The following is a 20,449-nucleotide window of genomic DNA, read 5'->3' as shown; positions in this document are numbered from 1 at the left end:
AAGCAGTACTTGCCCGGACTGTGTCTTGTGTTCTCCAGTGTTAGGCCAACGGACTTCGCTCAGTCCCAATATCTCTAGCTTGAGGCGGCTAGCTTCTCTAGCAAGTTGAGCCAGCTTTCCTGGCTGGGCAAGGGTCAAAACATTCCAAGTTCCAATTCTAGTCCGTGTTTTCATGCTAAAAGTCGTTGCCAAAGTTCCAATTCGGTTATTTCTTCTCTCAGTTTCTGTAACAATACAAGATATCAGGAGCAGTAGGTTGTTAGCCTAAAGTCCCTATCCCGCGATGGGGCTGCCATCTTGGACTTAGCTGGCGGGAGCCGCATTTCATAAATTCAGCCGCTCGCTGCGAGACAGACGCTGCTTGAGCCGCCCCTGACCTGTAGAACAGACGCTCGGTTGTTGTTGCACGCCGCCCCCGACCTGGGGACGCGTGCGGCCACCTTCTCAGTCTGCATGCGACCAAAGCATCCACCGGGGTTGGGTACCCGATCTCCGCTTAGGTTACTCGCACCCCAGCCGGCACCGCGGGGAGGTAGAGATAGGAGTTGTGAATAAGAGGTGATATGACCACTATGGGGTCTCGAGTTGCACATTATCCACCGTTTACCAGCCAACTAATATAAAAGTTACTTTAAAATTTTGGAAAAAAAATTATGGATGAGTTCTGAACCAAAACAAAGCTTATAGACCCCAGGACTTGAGAAATTCAAAAATGACCCCAAAGCGACACAGTCTAGGGTACACGTCTGAAGTTTATGTGATTCAATCATAGTAAAAAATATTTTAAAGATTTTTTTTCTTGTCAAACTGTTTTCAAAAATGTTAGCAGCAGCGAATACTGTACTACTTACATTCTTAAAAAGTTGATCCGTTGATATTTTGTAATGAAATTGAAAAAAAATATATAGGTATAGCAATTTTGCTGTAATTTCGAGAAAATAACAATAAAAATTTCAGCAGAAAATCAGATAGCAATATTTTTCTTCGAATCCCACAATTAAATTTTAGTTGAATTTAAAAGGTATCGATTGGTGTATAAAACTTCAAAATAAAAGGAGTATTAGCAGCTGTGTAGGCCTATCAAAAATAAGTGTTATTTAACACAGCTTTTGCATATAAAATCGATCATTGATTTTCTATGGAATTTTCAATTATTATTTTCACGAAATTACAGAGAAAATGCCATACCTTCAAGATTTTTTTTTAAATTTCATCCCAAAAAACAACCGATCAACTTTATAAGAAAGTACGTATTCTATTCGCTGCTGATGACTTTTTGAAATATTTTCAAAAAAAAATTAAAATATAATTTCGGATCTCGTGTAATTCATATTCTAGATCAAAAGGCAAATATGATTGACTAAAAAGAATTCTTTGTGTTAAAAGCTATCTCTTTTGATTCATAAGTGCCCAACATTTCGTCTCTAGATGAAAATATGTGCACTTAAAGTTCAAGTGTCTCGAAAAAATGTGGAAGGCATTCAGTTCAGTCTGATCGAGTCCCGATCATTAAATAATAAAAAGGTTCATAAGTGTACACATTAAATTTTGGCACGCTCGAAAAATTTACGTTTTTTATTTGTTCATTTACCGAGTCAATTGATAGGCGAAAAAAAAATAATGCTGATAGTTTATCAACTGTATGATTTATCCAACTGATGAATTGAAAATTTCAATGAGAAATTCTCGTGACTGCGAGAACACAATATTTCGAGAAAAAAGGAAAAAATTGGGTGTACAATCAACTTTTTGAGATACTATATATATTTTGAATTTTATATATATTTTGTATTCATTAATTCATTATGTGTAACTTTTGTTGGATCGAATGAAGGACTCTCTGGAGCCACCAGCAACGCCCGGACTTTGAAGAACTGTAATAGAATAAGACATCATTCTACTACAGTTACATTTTTTTTATTTGGGGGTACTTCAACAAATATTTGTTTTTCTTTTTATTAAGAACCATTCTGGAGATTTCATAAAGTGATGTGTTTAAATATTTAGGTCGCGTGTGTTTAAAATAGTGTTCCACAAGTCACATAAAAATGCAATTAAACAGTTATCTGGAAAAAAATTAATACCATTTGGTTCTTTCTCGTTTTCCCACGAAATCATTTAGAAGGGTTCTCAATAGTGGTGCACAGAAATTCGAAATAAGGAGTTTCAACATTCACAAAAAAATTTTATGAAACAATTATTTTCAATAGTATATTAAGACATAAAATAACTTACTATTGAGACAATTAATATACATGTATTGTCATGTTTATAAATCAAAAATTTATTTTTTTTATTTCTGTGCAGAAAACCTTCATTCCCATCCACGGAAGGACGAACTCACACGGAAATACAACAGGGAGCTACTTTTTTTTTCTTTTTTCAAATTCACATCACAAATCTAAGATCGAAATATATCGCAAATGCATGGTCTGATGTTAGGATAATAACAGGGTTTATAGTATTAATAAATCACAAACAACTCTCTGTACTCAATGAAAATTGTTTGATAGAAGTTTGCAAAACCTTAAAATCGAGTCATGAACCAATAAGCCAATTGTTCACTGTATAACGTTGCTTAAGGTGAAAAAATGCTTTGAAAATATGAAACAATCTAATTTCAAAAGATGTACGATTGATTTTTTATTATTATAAATAACTTAAAATACTGCGTTGAAGAAATATTTACAAAAACTAAAATCTAGAAACTAAATGGTAGTTGACCATCTCGGTGAAACTTTTCTAGCTATGCGAGTGACAGATGATCGTCGACCTCTCACATATGTAGGATTTGAAGTTTGTACTTCATAGCTTCACTAGGTAGGAGTTCCGGATGTGAATGAAGTTAGCCTAGATGAAATTGTTGTTCCGACCTCGGAACGGAGGATCGAAAAAAGGCGGCAGCTGTTGTTGTGGTGGCTCGTTCACATTTTTGGCGGGTAGATATTCATTCGAAGGCGGCAGGTACCCATTCGTTGGGGGCAGATAAGCATTGGAAGGCCGTTCGTAGTTGTATCCGGGATGCTCCGTAGTTGTCGTGGTAGTCGTCGTTGTTGTCCGCGGTGCAAACGTGAATGGCTGTAGTGGAGGTCGCGTAGCAGGTTGTTGACCCTCAAGCCTGGGTAGAAGGATTGGAGGTTTTAATGATTATTTGGAAAGGGAGTTAGCAATTTGATAATCATACTCAGGGATGTCCAAATCCAGTTCAGTGATCGGATGATAGCCGAATTCGTCGGCAGTGTATCGGACACGATACCGTTTTCCATTGGCTCCGGTGTAGGTATAGGAACCCATCACGACGAACGTTTTGTTATCGTTTCGCAACTTTCCAATCTGTTCGATTTCGATGCCATTCTGCGTTTCTACCCTGTAAACAGTTTATTAGCATCAAAAATATCCCAAAACTCTCCCTCATTCACTTACGCATATTTGAATTTGCCTTTGCCCGTGTTTTTGACTTCCGCCATGAGGATAGTGGCCTTCATGACGTCACCGGTAAAGTTGGTTGGATCCTTGTTGTCCTCCACCGGAAAGGTAAACTCGTCATCCGAGAACAGGTCTTCGTTGCGGTTTTTCGAAGGAATTTTTATTTTGGCTGCCAACGTGAGCTGCACAGCTCCCAGCAGGCAAACGACAAGCAGCTGGATTATTGGAAGAAAAAAGTAAAATAATGATTTTCCAGATTATTTTGAACAAACATATTATAAAATGAGGTGTTTTCTTTTTAACACCATCACAAATAAACGAATTAAAAATTGGAATTCGAAAGCTTTTTGGACTAAAAATTTTATAACTAGCATGTTTTGACACAACAATATTGATTACTATACCTTTAGGGTGTCCTTTTAAGTCTAAGCTCGATTTTGAAGAAAAAGTAAAAACACAATTTAGGAGCAAATACTTTTTTTCACTTTTTTGATCCAAATACACGAACGCCACAAACGTGGTAAAGTGTCTATAATTAGAGAAAAAAAAACAATTTTGATCCACAAATTCTACAGTGAATCAATAAAAAAAATTACATTCCGGTCAAACGTGTAAGCCAGTGATTGAATTTTTGATCGAAGACTACTCATTATCTTAAGCACAGATTGATTTGCGATGGTTTTATCCAGTCTTTTGCAAAGTTTTCGATAGAATCTGCAGGCTTCACATGTTTTCTCATCCACGATTTGGTAAGGACCCAAACAGTTTCAATCGGTCTCGTTTGAGTATTTACAATTTGCGGAATCATCTCCTTTGGTACAATCTGAACGTTGTTATTGGTTTTGAACCAAGCCATCGTGTTTTTTGAGTGGTGAACTGATGCCAAATCCGGCCAAAACAGTACTAGGAGATCATGCTTGCGGATCATGGGGAGAAGGTTACGGTTGAGGCACTCTCCGATGTAAACAGCTGTATTCATTGCGTCAGTAGTCACGAACAACTCGGAAAGCATGTCTCACTCACATATGGCTTGCCAAACTATTGCCTTTTTACCGATTTTTTTTTTTTTATAAAAATGTATGTCTCCGTCAATACTTTGGCCATCCCGAACAGGGTAATAAAGGGTGAAACGGTCAAAATTTGGTCAAGGGGAAACGCGTGTAAATCGGTGAAATCGTTTATTTTAAAAATCAAATATAATTTCCTTTTCAAGTTTCATTAGTATAAAATTCAGGAAAAATATTCAGTTATGCTTCCGCTTTTCCAAATCCGAATTGCCGGGCCTTACCCCTAACCCCTCCATCAGATTTTGTACAGACACCTTGTCCACCTACTTCGCCGCAGAAAACCAGTTTGCCTTGAACTGCTGCTCGCCCTTAGCAGTTTTTTTTGTTTTCTCTAGGTTCCGCTTGACAATAGCCCAGTATTTCTCAATTGGGTGGAGCTCTGGCGTGTTGGGAGGGTTCTTGTCCTTGGGAACCACCTGCACGTTGTTGGCGGCGTACCACTCCATGGCCTTTTAACCGTAATGGCAAGATGCCAAATCCGGCCAAAACAGTACGGAACAACCGTGTTTCTTCAGGAAAGAACGCAGACTTTCACGTAAATTTCTTGGTTTACAGTCCCGGAAGCTATGAAAACGCTGCTTTTCAAGCCACAGGTACAGATGGCTTGCCAAACCAGATATTTCTTCGCGAACTTTGACAGTTTCATGTGCTTCAAAATATCTGCTACCTTTCCCCTTCCTTTTGCCGTATAAAACTCCTGTCCCGCAAGCTGCTTGTAGTCGGCTTTGACGTAGGTTTCGTCGTCCATTACCACGCAGTCAAACTTCGTCAGCATCGTCGTGTACAGCCTCCGGGATCGCGCTTTGGCCTTCGTATTTTGTTTATCATCGTGATTTGGAATCACTACCTTCTTGTAAGTCGATAGTCCGGCTCGTTTTTTTGGCTCGATGCACGGTTGTAGACGTTACACCCAGCTTATTTGCGGCATCTCAGAGAGAGAGGTTAGGGTTTCGCTTGAAACTACCGGCAACTCTCTTTGTCGTCTCAGCGGCTTCCGGTTTTCGATTTCCCCCCGATCCAGACTTCCTGGCTGTCGACAAACGTTCCCCAAACACTTTAATTACATTTGTAACGCTTGATTTGGCAACTTTTAGCGATTTTTCCAGCTTTGCGTTCGAGTAGCTCGGATTTTCGCGATGGGCGAGCAAAATTTTGATACGCTGCTCTTCTTCCTTGGACGGCATTTTGACAACTGAAGAGTGAATTCCAAAATCAAAATATGAGCAACATTCTACACACCTTCAAAATGAGGGGTGTTCAGGTTTTTTAAATGCAAAATTGAAAGAAATACGTCAAGTTGATATTGACCAAATTTTGACCGTATCACCCTTTATTGGTTACCCGGAAGCGTTTTGTTATCAAACTTTAATAGGATCCGTTGTTGATGATTACGCACACCGATTTTCCACACCGCAGTTGATATTTAAGAGCTCTTAGTTTAACGGAAGCAGCTTGTTTTGACTTGGCTTCGGCTTCTTCTGCTTCTTGATTGTCTTTAAACCCAATCTAACGTGGTGCTATGGACAGTGCTGAGAGGGGATCCACGTTTTTGGCCACATTTTAAATCGAGGCAGTTTTCTTACGAGGCTTACTGGCGTAAGCACGCATGACTTTCCGGTTCAAAGTTTTGTCCACCGGATTCGATTTCCGCCCATTTTTTTCCCCACGAAGCTGCTTTCTTCTCCATTCTTCCGAATCGAATTTCAGGCCTCGTCAATGCTTACCTCTTCTATTTGCGCCAACTGAATCAGCGAAATGTTGGGCATAGTACACCATTTGTTTTGCACTTTTTTTTTTTGGAAATTCTGCTCATTTTCGCTAAAATAATGAAAAGTGGAGCTTACGAACACAGAGTTTTAAGTTAAATTGTGAACAACAACAACCAGCAGGAATCAGCTGTTTCAACGTCATCCGGAATGAGAAGGGTTGCATCAAAATCGTGCTTCGGCATCATGGATTACCCTATAGTTAGTATTTTTAATAAAATAGTTCTAATTGTAAGGTAAGAGATGAATAAACTGTTTTCTCGTAAAATGTGTTTAGCCAAATCGTGTTGGTTTTTTCAAAGTTTGCTATTTTTTTCATGATTACCAAAACGGGGTTTGAGCTTAGAATTGAATATTTTGCAATTATTCATGAATATTTTTGTTTAAATCAAGTATGGGCTCCGAAATTTCTCTAGGTTTGTTGTATTAATACTAAAACTGATGTTTTATGGTGAAGTTGCATACATATCATCTTGATAAGGCTTTCACCTATTCAACGGTATATAATTTACCACGGGGCGATCGTCAGCGCAAGCTATATTTTTGCTACCGAAAAATAAATAGAGTATGTAAATCGAAAAAAAATTATCCTTAAATTTTGGGTTCTCGATCAAGCGAAACTTTAAAACTTCATGATATTGAGGATGTTTTTCATCTTAAAACTGTAAAATAGATTATAATTTATCACTTCGGTATAGACATTTATAATAGCGCCAGCACTAAATTTTACTTCCGACAGAGTAAAGTGAAGTACTAGATTGTCGGAAGTCTGTGTTTTGTTGCCAGTTCACTAGGCTAATGGTGGCGGTGGACATATGATGAGATTTTTAGGACGATTTTGCACCCTCAGTGAGATTTGAATATCTGTTTAGAGGGTGCAGTAGACTTCCAGTTTCTCCAGATTAGGCGACATTAAGTTTTTATAAATGTAGATTTAGATTACTTCTTATAAAAGTTTTGAGCTTAAGCTTAAACTTCGTAAGGTTGTTCTCAAGTCGTACGTGCGATGGTAGAGCGTTAAACATTTGGCTACCGTAATATGAGAAGGTAGCTTTTCCCCTTTCAGTGTTCATTCGACGTGTCGACAAGTAGTTGGGTCTTCGAGTGCCATACCTATGGATTGCGAGAGGGATTTGCAGATTCCGGTGAGTCTGGGGGTTCTGGAGGAAGTTTTTCATTTGTATAAGAACTTGTAGTTCTCGCAGGGCTTCGACAGGAAAAACTGACGGCGGAGATTCTCGATACAAGTCGTTTGTTGGGTATAATCGCGGTTTTCAAAATACTATTTTCAAGCACCTATTCTGTACGGCTTGCAGCGGCTTCAATGCGCTTTTGCTGGCACTTCCCCAAGTTGCTACCATGTACTGAAGTTTTGATTGAACAAAAGCATGGTACATTGATAAACGTTGCTTCATGGGAATGTATTTTTTTATCCTCCAGAGAAGGCCACATGTTGAGCTTAGTTATTTCCTTTTTAATGTTTTCGATATGGGTTGTCCATTTAAGATCGGCATCAATGGACAGTCCAAGATATTTGTAACTCTGCGCTTTTTCTATAGTTGTGGATTGTACTATCAGCTCATTCCTAGGTTGAATTTGAGGCGACCTCCGAGAGTTGAAAATTGTGTATTTTGTTTTGGAAAGATTTAAAGACATCAGTTGACGATCAGACTTCGTAGAGGACAGATGTATTTCGATTCAAGCTTCATAAGTGAAAATTTCAGAGTTCCAGCAGTGAGTGTTTTTTTAAAATGGCCGACGAGCTGTTGAAGAATACAATAACCTTTAGGTTCCCAGATGGTGCTCTCAGTCCAACTTTGGTAGAAACGGCTCGATTTATTAAGGATTTAGATGCGGACAGGTCACAAATGGAAACCTCTTACAAGGTGGCCGAGGAGAAGCACCTGTTCATAAAGTTTAGAACTAATGAGGCCATGAAGGATGTATGTAATTGCACAGAATGCGGAGACTCTTCAGTTTAGGTATTCGAAGTGAACAACGGTGAATGTTATAATGACAATAGCAAGTTGCTTTACCCGGTATGTCAGAGTTTTTGATTTGCCTCCGGAAATTCCGGATGCAAATATAGCAGCTGTATTGGGAAAGTATGGCAGGGTAAAACGGCTGGTAAAGGAAAAATTTCCAGCAGAACTGGAGTTGGACCTGTTTACTGGTATAAGAGGTGTATTCATGGAAATGACTAGTGAGATCCCAAGTTATTTGTTATTTTGTAATCGTAAAGGGAGAGTTTACTACGAGGGGCTCAAACAAAAGTGCTATCTTTGTAAGCAAGAGGGCCACCTAAAGGCTTCCTGCCCGCAAAGTAGAAACAGAAGAACACAAGCAGATAAAGATGTTCACCAATTCGACGGCGTGGTTCTCCCAGCTAGTTCTGCTAGCAGGGTATTTAGAGCAGCAAACTAGAGTGAGCTACTCTGGAGAGGTTCAATCTCCTGTTATCAAAAGAACTGAACCGGAGGTGCAAACGGAAATTTGCAACTCGACATCAACAAAATTAGACAAGCGACAGACTAAATCTTAAAAGACGATTAGCAGTTTCACCAAGGTGCTCAGAGGTTTTGCAGGACATGAACGGATGGAAGAAGATGTAGAAGAGGTCCAAAAGGAGAGTGGGGTAAAACGGCATCAATCTCTCCCTTCGGAAACCGCTACTGATGAAGATAGCTCCAATCAGCTGATTTTAAGGCGTACGCGTAGAGCTAAAAAAGGGACGCTGAATATGGTAGCAACAGTACCTAATGTTATGCCGGCTAATTTCATTCGTTCAAGAAGTAAATAAGTGCATTCATGATAGGTTTCTTTTTCACACTTGATAATGTTTCAATGGTTCTAATAGATTTTTATTGAAATTTGTTGAAAGAGTGAAGGTAGCTTTCAAATAATAAAATGGTTTAGAAGAACAATAGCCTTGAAGCAAGAAACATTGTTGTATGAATTTGTTTAGATTGTAAGAAATATTGTGATTTTAAAGAATAAAGAATTAAAGTATTAAAAAAAAGATATTTGTAACTCTGCGCTTTTTCTATACACCCAAAATTCAGCCTCTGTGCCAATGGCGTGTAGTCAATTACATAGCATCATTGGTACAAGAAGATAACGCGATCGGTGCTGATTCGATTTGCTCCCACCGGCATTAATCTCCCAAGTTAACCGAATTGCGTATGTCTGAAAGAAACAAAATAAAAACGCTTTCACGTCCCTCCCTATCGCATCACAAGACGAAGAAGGATGGAAATAAATACCGGCCAACACCAGGCAGCCAGCGAACCGAGCACTGTGCGTGTGAATGTAGCAAAAGCAACAACAAAAACATCCTTCTAATTCAATCCCGCAAACAACCACGGCCGAGCTGTGCGTGTGTATGCAGTAAAAGCAACAACAAAAAAAAACATTCCTTCAACCACGGCTAAGCTGTGCGTGTGTATGTAGCAAAAGCAACAAGAATATATTCCTTCAATTCACCGGCAAACAAGCACCGGCCAAGCTGCCCGGCTTTAGCAGCTGTGTATATGTAGCGTGTGTATGTAATAGCAGGCAGTAAGCAAAGCACAGTTCTCATTCAATGGGTTTCCCGTTTCATCCACTCCAGTTCCCTTTCCCGTTTCCATCGCAAGACAAATGAATACCTTGAAAGGAGGCCAAACGCCGGGAAGCCACTGTCGTGCGTTTCTTTTGTGATTGATCGGTGGCAGAATGCCTATGACAAATATCCCTCTTCCTGCATGAAGCTCATATAGTACACTGGTTAAGATGTCGGTCTGCCAAGACCATTTGGGTGGTGATTTGAGTTCGATTCTCCCTACGGGCGCTGTGGTTTATGATTTTATTTTCTTGTTTCTGGGATGAATTATCCAATAGGAACGAAATCCCATAAAATGTTTTTCTTGTTTTGCTTGAATGTAGTGGTCATGCATCATTTTAGTTGGGAGGCGAGTCCTTATGCCAGTTACGGTTTTTCAAACATATCATCTTCGGCACAGTGCACATTTCAGCGCATTATCGGCACAGAGATGTGCTAAATAGGCATTGGATTTTTGCAACCTCTTCTATGGGTGTAGTTGTGGATTGTACTATCAGCTCATTCCTATGTTGAATTTGAGGCGACCTCCGAGAGTTGAAAATTGTTTATTTTGTTTTGGAAAGATTTAAGACAGCAAATTTTCCAAAAAATAATCCTGGAGCAGTTGTAGATCTAGCTTCATCTGAGCAACGATTTCGCTTGGATCATTCGTGGTGTACAACAAGGACGTGTCGTCTGCGAAGAGTCGTGGTTTCCCCTTCAGGCCTAGCTTTGGTAGGTCATTTATATACAGAAGAAAAAGCAAAGGTCCCAGATTACTCCCTTGTGGTACGCCAACTGTCAGAGGCAGATGCACACTCTTTTTTCCGTTGACTGCAACATATTGTTCCCGTCCGCTTAGGTAATCTTGAAATAGTTTATTAGCTGTTCCTCTGATTCCATAAATATGTAATTTATCCAGTAACACAGAGTGATCAATTGTGTCGAAGGCCTTTTTCAGATCCAAATAAAGGATACCAACAGTCTTTTTAGCATCTATATCCAGTAGGATTTCATCCACTAGCTCACATGCTGCCGTCAATGTACTCGAGCCACTTCTGAACCCGTATTGATGAGTGTATAAAATTCTGTGAACTTTAAGAAAATCTAGCAGCCTAGAAGCTAGCATTTTTTCCAGAATTTCACTTAAAACTGATAAAACAGATATCGGTCGGTAGTTGTTCACATCAGATTTACAGCCAGTTTTGTATACTGGAATAACTTTTGCCATTTTCAGGTAATTGGGGTAGGATCCAGTTATGACCATTTCGTGAAAAACATCATTCAAAATGTTTGCGAAGAGCTCATGGTGCATTTAAACAAAATATGCTGGAATTTCATCAGAGCCACAACTTTTTTTTCGAATCAAGCTCTTTTATTTGTAAAATAACCTCGTTTGTGTTAGACGGTTTCAGGAACATTGAGGAATTATTCTGCGACAAGGTTCCAAATTTGCCAATATTTCTTTGACTTGAAGCTTGAAGCTAACCAGGGTCCAATGGTACTAAAGTGTCAACTTGTTGAAGTCCTTAAACCATATTGAGAGAGTTTCATGTGATATTCGGTCATTGAAAGTTTTAAAAGTAATGTGTAAACTGCCATATTAGATTTTACACGTTTGCCCAATACGTATCCTCCGCGCAAAAAAGATTTTAGTGTACGTTGGCAGTCTTCTTCTAAAATCAAAAATGTGAGGAACAAATCGATGAAATGTGATGAAAAGTTTTCAAATTAAAATTACCCTTCCGCTCAATTTCAACATCTTTTATCTTATTCTAATCTTCTATCCGTCTATAATCTTTCAATTCTTAAATATTCTTTCTCGAAGAATATAAATTTCACCGATATAGCCGATAAAATAATTTCATCAAAAATGTTTTTTTTAAGAAATGTAGATGAAAATTTTCAAATTCAGTTAATCTTAATCCTTAGTTTCATAGAGTAACAAATTTGCAACAATAAATGTAAAGAAAAAGGGAAAAATCGTATTTTATTTTAATTTTTTTCTTGATGTACTCATCATTTCCAAATGTTTAAAATGATTTTTAAGGAAATATTAAAAAAAATCATGAAATGAAGGGTTAAAAGTCAGCCGTCCACGAAATTTACAAGTTTCTCAAATATTTTTCGAAACGAATCATTCAACATAAGTATGAAATGCTTCTTCAGAATTGTATAGCCAAGAAACAATAATTTGGAGCGAAAACAGCTCAACGCTGATAATTTCTCACTTAATTTATGGTTGAGTTAAAATTTTAATTGTCACTAATAATTTATTGAACTTTCCATAAATTTCCAACCTTAAAAGGTTAGGATATTTTAGTTGAACCAAAAAGTAAAACTTCTTCAGAAGGTAAGTTATCAGGAAAAATTGTCCTATCTAAGAATTTAAAATAAAACTAAATTAAATTAACATCTTAATTTCTCAACATGCAAATCAAATCATCATTAACCCGAGGTCAACATCAGCATAATTCTTCACCCGATGTTGTTCTGTGGTTGCTCGAACAGGAACGTTCTGAGATGACTTTTTTTCGACAAGCTTCAAGAACAGTTGGTCAGATGAACATCTTCAAGAACCACGATTATTCGAGACCGAGCAAATCGAGGTGTGACCATGTCAGAACTGATTTACTGCCATTCATCTAATATGCAGCTGAGAGTTCAACAAAAGCAAACTAGAGAAGAAAAAAAGCGAAGCGAATCGTTATACTTAATCAGCTTTGGATACGAGCGGTTTGCAGATACCTACCGACATATTCAACGAATGTGAACACGCTTTTTCAATGCAAATAGACAGAATCAATAACCGTGGAATATCGTATAACCCGGTCGCTCCAAAGCCACGGAAGCTGATTTCCGCGTGTCTAACCTAGCCACAAACTTGTTACTCGGTTTAGTAGGTGAGAATAGAACCGGATGAATTATGGCCCATCGTCGACGTTCGTTGACGAATTGGACACCCGGCAAAGCCATTTTTGGGCGAAAATAGTTAACGAAATCTTCAGGCTGGAAAGGTCCATAAAACGCCCGGCTGAGAGACTCATCTCTGCCTATGGTGATCATAAAATTTCACATACTAATGATTATCGACACATTAAGATAACGAAAGCGCGTTGACCTCTGCCGTTCTTTGATAAAGATTTTGAATCCGTGAAGTTTTCAGAATTCTTTTTGATTCTGAAAACTAACAGAGGCTGTCCAATAGGTGTCAGGAATGATAAAACATTTGTAGTTAAGATTTTCTTCTGAATCAAAACAACCCTTCAATTCAACCACGGTATAATAAAAGTTCAGATACCGGTATTTCGATAGCTATATACTATCTTCTTCAGTGAGCGTTTTCGATTGAGGTTTTCTTAGTTACATTTCATGTTTCCAATCAATATACAATGGACGGTACAAAAAAATCCACATCTCTTTAAAATCCTAAAATGCCAAGATTTCCAGTTTTTTAAAACCTTCTCCACTTTCGGTGAGTTTATTGAAAAGCTGGTAATTTCAAGATCATTTTCATAACAATTTTTTATTTCATAACTAGCTGATCCCGTGTTTTATTTGATTTTTTTGTAGGCATTATTTTAGATCAATTTTAACATTTTTAAATGAGAACTGAAACTGGAGTTTCGAATTATAGTACCAAGGAGGATTTTTTTTATTATCTGTAAATTTGCGCCAGGGGTCTTTAAATTTTCCTCAAAATTGAAAATTTAGTATTTTTATATGTAGACCCCCGACTCAAACCCGTCAGATAATAGAAAAAATCCCCAAAGATGATTTCATCTTAATTAGTGAAACTTGATCTTTAAATTTGTTTTTCAAGATCTAATTTTTTTTCTTTGTTTTTATAAGTCCCATGAGTTATTTTATTATGCCAATACTGAACTACTGATTTAGCAAATAATGTGAATAAACCCGCGAAAATCCGAGAAGTTTTTAACAACACCTGCGCATCCTGACCAGATTTGATTAATTTCGAATTCATTATTAAATTTATCGGCAAGCCCGGATATATCGAAGAAAATCTGGAATGGACGACCAATCATATCATAAAACAATACTTGTCAGCATTCTTAAGCGAATGCTGACATGCGAAAATTTCTAGGGGTCTTTTTTGGATTGTTTATGACGAATTTTTTGGATATTTTTTGTGGGTATATTAGCTCTGATCTTCATCTGTCAACTAACGTAAATATTGCAGTTGTACAGTATACGCAATATCGGCAAGATGTACACAAAGCCTTGTGACAAAAGAGAGAAAGACCAGTTTGCTTGTCGCTCAAAAATCTCTTAAGCAAATTGCGGTGCTGTAGGATGCCCTAGCGACTGCTTATTTACCGGGTGAAACGTTTTTTAATTGATGGACCATGTCCACGGGATCCCGGTATTGGAAGGCCACGGTCTGTACGCACTGTAAAAGTGGTAAAATTGGTCAAGACAAATTGCAGCGGAATCTTGTAAGATCAATTTCATCTGTGGATCCCCGGCCCTGAGTTCGATTGTGGCGATGAGGTTCTCCAGCCTACACTAACAGGCAAGTACATTTTTCGTTTCGGAACTTTTCCTTTGCGTGACGACATTTCCGATTCCAACCATTCCGACCTACATCATCTAGTCTTTCACGGGCATCCTCAAATCCTCGCTTCCTCACGGGCTTCTTCACTGGGACGCAACGATCCAGGTTTTACGGAGACCTCGGAGCCCTTCGACTTAGTCGCGCTGGTTCCAGCCAGCGGCATCAGTCGTCCCGGCCCTGAGTTCGATTGCGGCGATGAGGTTCTCCAGCCTGCACTGACAGGCAAGTACTCAACTTTCATCGACCTTCCCCTTCGTGATGGATTTTTCCGTTCCAGTGAACGACGATCCAGTGTGTCTGCTAGGTCACGAGATCAACTAAATCTCTATTACCAGAATGTTGGCGGTATCAACTCCTGCGTCAACGAGTATCTGCTACCCGCCTCATGCTCCAGCTACGATATTGTGGCTTTCACCGAAACCTGGCAGAACGACAGAACCCTTACTAGTCAGGTTTTAAGCTTCGACTACACAGTGTTCTGGCGTGACCGAGGACCTCAAAACAGTACTAAATCCACCGGCGGCGGAGTTCTGATTGCCATCTGATCCGGTCTTTCAGCAACTCCAATCGACGACGAGTCATAGAACGATCAGGAATTAGTTTGGATCCGTATCGATCTGGGTACTCGAAAGCTCTTCGTCGGGATAATCGTGCCAAAAGCGCGACCTTCGCAGAGTCTTCTTCCCGCGGCCTTTCTCAATTGTGTTCCCTCACTGTTCTTTTTGTTTATTTGTGTAAAAACATCAACGGATCACATGTTGATTCTAATGATAACTTAATAAAATAATGAGTTTAAACTAGTTAAATCTATACAGTTCTCGAAACCATTAAAATTTTTGTTCGGAAAGTAGCCCTGGAAGCGTCGAAGTCGAAGTACTAGGCGAAGCGGTTGAAAGTTCTCAAAATTCCAATTAGAGCGCTGTTCGTTCCGTAGTTATTCAGCCGGATGGTAACATAGAGCTGTAGATTTTCTAAATCAATTAGGCGGCAACGGTTTTCGTAACTGGGTAAACAGTGTGTCGCAGGGCATACCGTATGAAACGCCGCTGGATAGCCTCTATTCGTTCAGCTCCGTTCTGGTAAAATGGGCACCAAACTGCAGATGCATATTCAAGCGTTGAGCGAACTATGCTGCACTACAGACTTTTTAGGCAGTACACATCTCTAAACTCCTTTGTTACGCGAAATAAGAAGCCAAAACTTCTAGACGCTTTATCGACGATGTAATTCGTATGAGTCTTAAACTCCAGCCGATGGTCTAGGATAACGCCCAGATCTTGAGGATTCTTGAGGACGACATTCTCATTATTGGCGACTTCAACCTGCTCGGACTTGAATGGTGTTCCTTCCAGTGCGGTTTTGTGTATGCTGATCCAGCGAGATCCTCATTTACTACACCCTCCAGTTTGAATCTCGACTAACTCAACTCAACAGCAACTCTCCGCCAAATTAACAGCGTCGAGAATGAGAATAGACGCTTGCTTGAAGGTTGTTTTGTTAACGACGGATCCCAATTGGCTACGATTGAACTAGCTCCTGCGCCTCTGGTTAAGCCTGTTCCTCATCACCCGGCACTGTTGCTTTCACTTGAAATTTCTGAAGTTGTGTCTCCTATCAACAAGCCGGCGTCCCTGTTTTTCGATTTCAAGAACGCTGATTTTGTCGCTATTTCACAAACGCTTGTGACCGTTCACATGGTCGTGGTTTCTGGTTAAGGAGGAAGGCAATCGTTGAACGGAAGGATTTTCCGCAACATCCCTGGGCCAGCTAGTGTTAATTACGGGCGGGAACTGCTCCCACGGTACAAGACGGTAGAGCGGTTTCCAGGATTGGTACGAACGACGATCCAAGCACGGTTCCCTGGGTGGCCACGAGCACGGTGGCTTGGCTAGAAGACGGATCCTAGAAGCGGAGCGAACATCGTTGGACACGTCACACCACACACCGTAGGTTTCGTAAGTACCTCTGTAAAAATTTGAGAATAGGGAACTAAGGACAGTTAGGGAACTAGGGAAAGTGCCAAATTAACAGTCTCGACATTTAAATACAATGATTTGCATTTGGCCAAAATCATTACAGTTCTTGTTATTGTTCTTGCAAGCCGACCCTGAGTGAGAGTCCTTGTGACTGAGCGGGCGTAACACAAGGGATTGTTACACGCTTGACGCCATCGACTGAGATTCTGAACTCGAATCTTCCGACCCAAACGCGGCTGCTTTGAAGTTCTCTCATATCACTCAACTACATCATCGATCATCGATCATCACGTACCAAAACGCTCAGCAGCCACTCACCTACGAACTCCCTGGATCACGAAAGAGTTGCGACAAATGAAAGCTCCCAACAACAAAGCCCTCCGCTACTATATGAGGCACAAGTCTCTTCACGCCAAAAACCAATATCGCAAAATTAACTCAGTTTATAAAAAAGCATGCACGCGTTGTTACCAGGGCTACCTTATCCGGATACAGCGTAGTTTTAAAACTAGACCCAAATCGTTTTGGAAGTACATTAAGGACCAACGAAAAGAATCCGTCTTACCGTCCTACATGGTTTGGAAGACAAGTCGGCAACTTCGGACCGTGATATTTGTAACCTTTTCACTGACAAATTCAGTAGTTCTTTTGATTCTGGTTCAATATCTTCGGGCAGGTTGACTTTTGCGGCTAGTAACATCCCACGTCAGAGTACTTCCTTTCATCACATCGTAATCGATGACGATACCATCTTGAAGACGACTGCGAAGTTGAAATCCAGTTTCTATGCAGCAACTTTCCTTAAGCGATATATACCACATATGCTGACTTCTTTAAAACGAATCTTCCAAGCATCGCTCACGGAAACCTCGTTCTCTTTCATTCGGAAAGAGGCTTTCATGTTTCCGACAAATAAAAATGTGACAGGAATAATGTTAACAACTATCGCGGTATCTCTGCCTTATGTGCGATTGCCAAACTGTTTGAGCTGGTTGTATACGATCCATTTTTCTCGTATTGCAAATTTTATTTCTCTAACGAACAACATGGATTCATGCATTCAACGGCAACAAACCTCTTCCGTGCAAGACAGCTCTGCCAGAGGATCTCAAACTGACGTCATCTACACCGACCTGTTCGCGGCTTTCGACAAGGTAAACCACAAGGTATTTGCGGCTCTACTGGAATGGTTCCACAGCTATCTGATAAGACGGAAACTTATCGTACGAACTGGTGAATAATTTTCCAATCAATTCCCTGACTCTTCTGGAGTACCTCAAGGCAGCCACCTAGGACCCATAATATTCCTGATCTACTTCAACGACGTGCTGTTGCTTCTCGATGGACCAAAACTGATGTATGCCGACGACTTGAAATTGTTTCAACTTATCAACGGCCCCGAAGATGCGAACGTCTTGCAGAACCAGTTTAGTATCTTCGCCGCCTGGTGTGATGCCTTCCCTTGAATCGCTACAAATGCACGGTAGTTTCATTTTCACGCAAGCGGCTCCCGCTGTCGGCTGATTATTTTCTTGGATATGAGGCGGATGCACGAGTTGAGCATGTGAAAGACCTTGGTGTTATCCTGGACAAACGGCTAGATTTCTAGATTACATCATTGATAAAGTTTCCAAATGCCTGGGTCTTCTATTCCGCATGACAAAAAACTTTAAGGATATTTATTGTCTCAATAGTCTTTATTGCAACTTGGTTCGATCGTCCCTCGAATATGCCTCGGCTGTATGGTGCCCCTACTACCAAAATGGCTCGGAGCGTATCGAGGTCATCCAGAGGCCTTTTTTACGTTTCGCTCTCAGGAACCTGACCTTGCAAGACCCGTTCCAACTTCCCAGCTACGAAATTCGCTACCGCCTAATCGACATCGACACGCTGCAGGCCTGCCGGACCGCAACACGGGCCTCTATCGACGCCGATCTGCTTTCGACTGCCCCGCACTGTTAGAAGCACTCCAACTCAGCGTACGTTCTCGAGGCCTGAGGAATCGTGATCTTCAGCTCTCCGATCTTTTTGATTCGAACGTTTCCAGGAAATTATTCCGAAGAAGAATCCTTAGTGCTTTAAGTATAGTGTAGGATGAATTCCGTGTAATTGTAGTTTGTCTTCAATTTTTAACTTATCATTTGGATCAATATGTGATCTGTTGATGAACAATAAATAAACAAATGAATCCAGAGGCTGGCTAAGGAAGCGAATCTCTCGAATTGCTCCATGCAACGATGGTCAAAAATGACTTAAATACATCATCAATGGCGAAGAGCTAAGCGCCATTTGGTAACAGAACGAATTAAAACGCGCTCGAAGCGATTTCTGTATATGTTGAAGGATAAGCAGCTGATCATCGTGTTCTTAGACGAGAAATTTTTTTTCAATTGATTGCGTGTCCAATTAACGTACGGGTCGCTAAATTTCACCCATGAAGGCTAAGGATGTTCCAGAGAATGTGAAATTCAAGTTTACTACCAAGCATCTTGCCGGAGTCATATTGGCACATGTCCCGGCCTAAATTTTTATATCTTGAACGAGGCCGGAATGATTTCATCAACTATCAGATGAAAAATTTCAACAATCAATTTAAAATGACGTGCTTTAGCAACACCGCAATCTGGCTGATTGTAGTATGGGGAAAAATACCACTGCTAGGCTGGTTCGGAGATCAGGTCGCCAGACATATTGGTTTCAAATCACGGTATCGGCATTAACCTGAGTTTAAATTTTAACATCAGCCGATGGGAAAATGGGAGCATTTTTTTTGCCAGAGTGGAGGGTGCCAAATTTTCTCCAAATTTTCATCAAAGCTTAGGTATTTTCGTCCCTTAGTACTTCTTGTATAAAATGATAAATAAATTGATTGCAAACATTTCATTTATATTTTCTCACTTCAACATGTATGTTGTTGATGTTTGTAGACTATTACAATACGGTTCATTGGGAAGATTGGGACACGCTAACCACTTTCTAGTGATTTTAATCATGACCATTAAAAGACAGAATGTGTTAAATTTTAAACATACTCATGATTCTGAAAACTTAATATTTTCTACTAAAATATTGCACAAATCTTATGACTATAACATTGTTTCTAAATCACTCCGTTTATAAACACAAAATTAATGTAAATTTTTAATGTGTGAAGATATAAGATCCGCCATAATTCAAAGCCTTCCAAAGCATCACATAACTTCATCACATTTCTTCGAAAATAAATCCAGACAACAATCAACAAAACGACAGTTGCTGATCACCTTTGTCGATTCCAAGTGCCCAAGAATGGTACATTAATTTCCATACAAATCATCCACCGTCACCGCCTGGCTATACTTAGCATAAATCACTGTTCTTATGATAAGATAATGATAATTTGTCATTCAATATGTTCATCGTTCGAATTTTCGGCCGGCTCGAATTCCCACTAATCACAGTCACTTAAAGCTTTAATAGTTTTTCTTCATCTCTGCACTTACAATTTTCATTTTTTGGACCTCTCGAATGTGACGAATTCGCGCTAAACAGATATCCCAAGGAAACAATCGGACAGCTATCACGACGTCAAGGCTGGCGACACCTTGCAGATTCCCGTGCCAGATGCGGTAATGATCAAATCCGCTATCAAACTAAACCAGATCGATGGCAAGGAAACTACTTTATACCGAAATCTTTTCGGGTTTTCCGACTCGTATCCTGATGGCTGAAGCGCTTTCGGACGCTCACAGGTTGCTTCAAAATTATGCCTGCTGCCAGCTTCTTCTACGCCACCGAAAAACCGGCTTTCGAAACTCCGCACAGCTGGATGCGAAGTTCCTTTATCGTTTCCCACCACGCCGCCTGAGGACTCGCGCTAACTATGTCGTGTTCCGGAATCGGAGCGGTCAGGCCAAATTGGGCACCGTGCAGGTGGCAAACCGCTTCTTTCAATATTGATGCTGCTCTTGATCGATTAATCATATACCACAACCAAACGGTTCGATCGTCAAACGACGATAAGTCACGCGTCGTCGTGAGCCATTCATGCCATAACCAAAATTCGACGGTCAGTCAAC

At 39.9% G+C, this 20,449-nt stretch overlaps 1 protein-coding gene across 1 annotated transcript; it reads right to left on the bottom strand.

Annotated features, from left to right (window-relative positions):
- Positions 1-2,676: 2,676 nt before the first annotated feature.
- Positions 2,677-20,006, bottom strand: LOC129740325 (uncharacterized). The gene is made up of 4 exons (XM_055731969.1): positions 19,874-20,006; positions 3,424-3,641; positions 3,185-3,367; positions 2,677-3,118 (listed from the first exon to the last, which is right to left on the bottom strand). The coding sequence occupies exons 1-4, from the start codon at positions 19,880-19,882 to the stop codon at positions 2,851-2,853; spliced, it is 678 nt and encodes a 225-aa protein (XP_055587944.1). The 5' UTR covers positions 19,883-20,006; the 3' UTR covers positions 2,677-2,850.
- Positions 20,007-20,449: the final 443 nt, after the last annotated feature.

Source organism: Uranotaenia lowii, chromosome 1 (assembly GCF_029784155.1).
Source record: "Uranotaenia lowii strain MFRU-FL chromosome 1, ASM2978415v1, whole genome shotgun sequence".
Classification (NCBI taxonomy): Eukaryota; Metazoa; Arthropoda; class Insecta; order Diptera; family Culicidae; genus Uranotaenia; species Uranotaenia lowii.
Note: the sequence above shows the minus strand (reverse complement) of the source record. Positions and strands in the feature narration are given on the sequence as shown.

Excerpts from the sequence above, each read along its gene's own strand:
- LOC129740325 (XM_055731969.1), bottom strand. Across the intron at positions 3,368-3,423 it reads AAAGGCAAATTCAAATATGC|GGTAGAAACGCAGAATGGCA; the intron begins GTAAGTGAATGA and ends AACTGTTTACAG. Across the intron at positions 3,119-3,184 it reads CTGGATTTGGACATCCCTGA|GCTTGAGGGTCAACAACCTG; the intron begins GTATGATTATCA and ends CCTTCTACCCAG.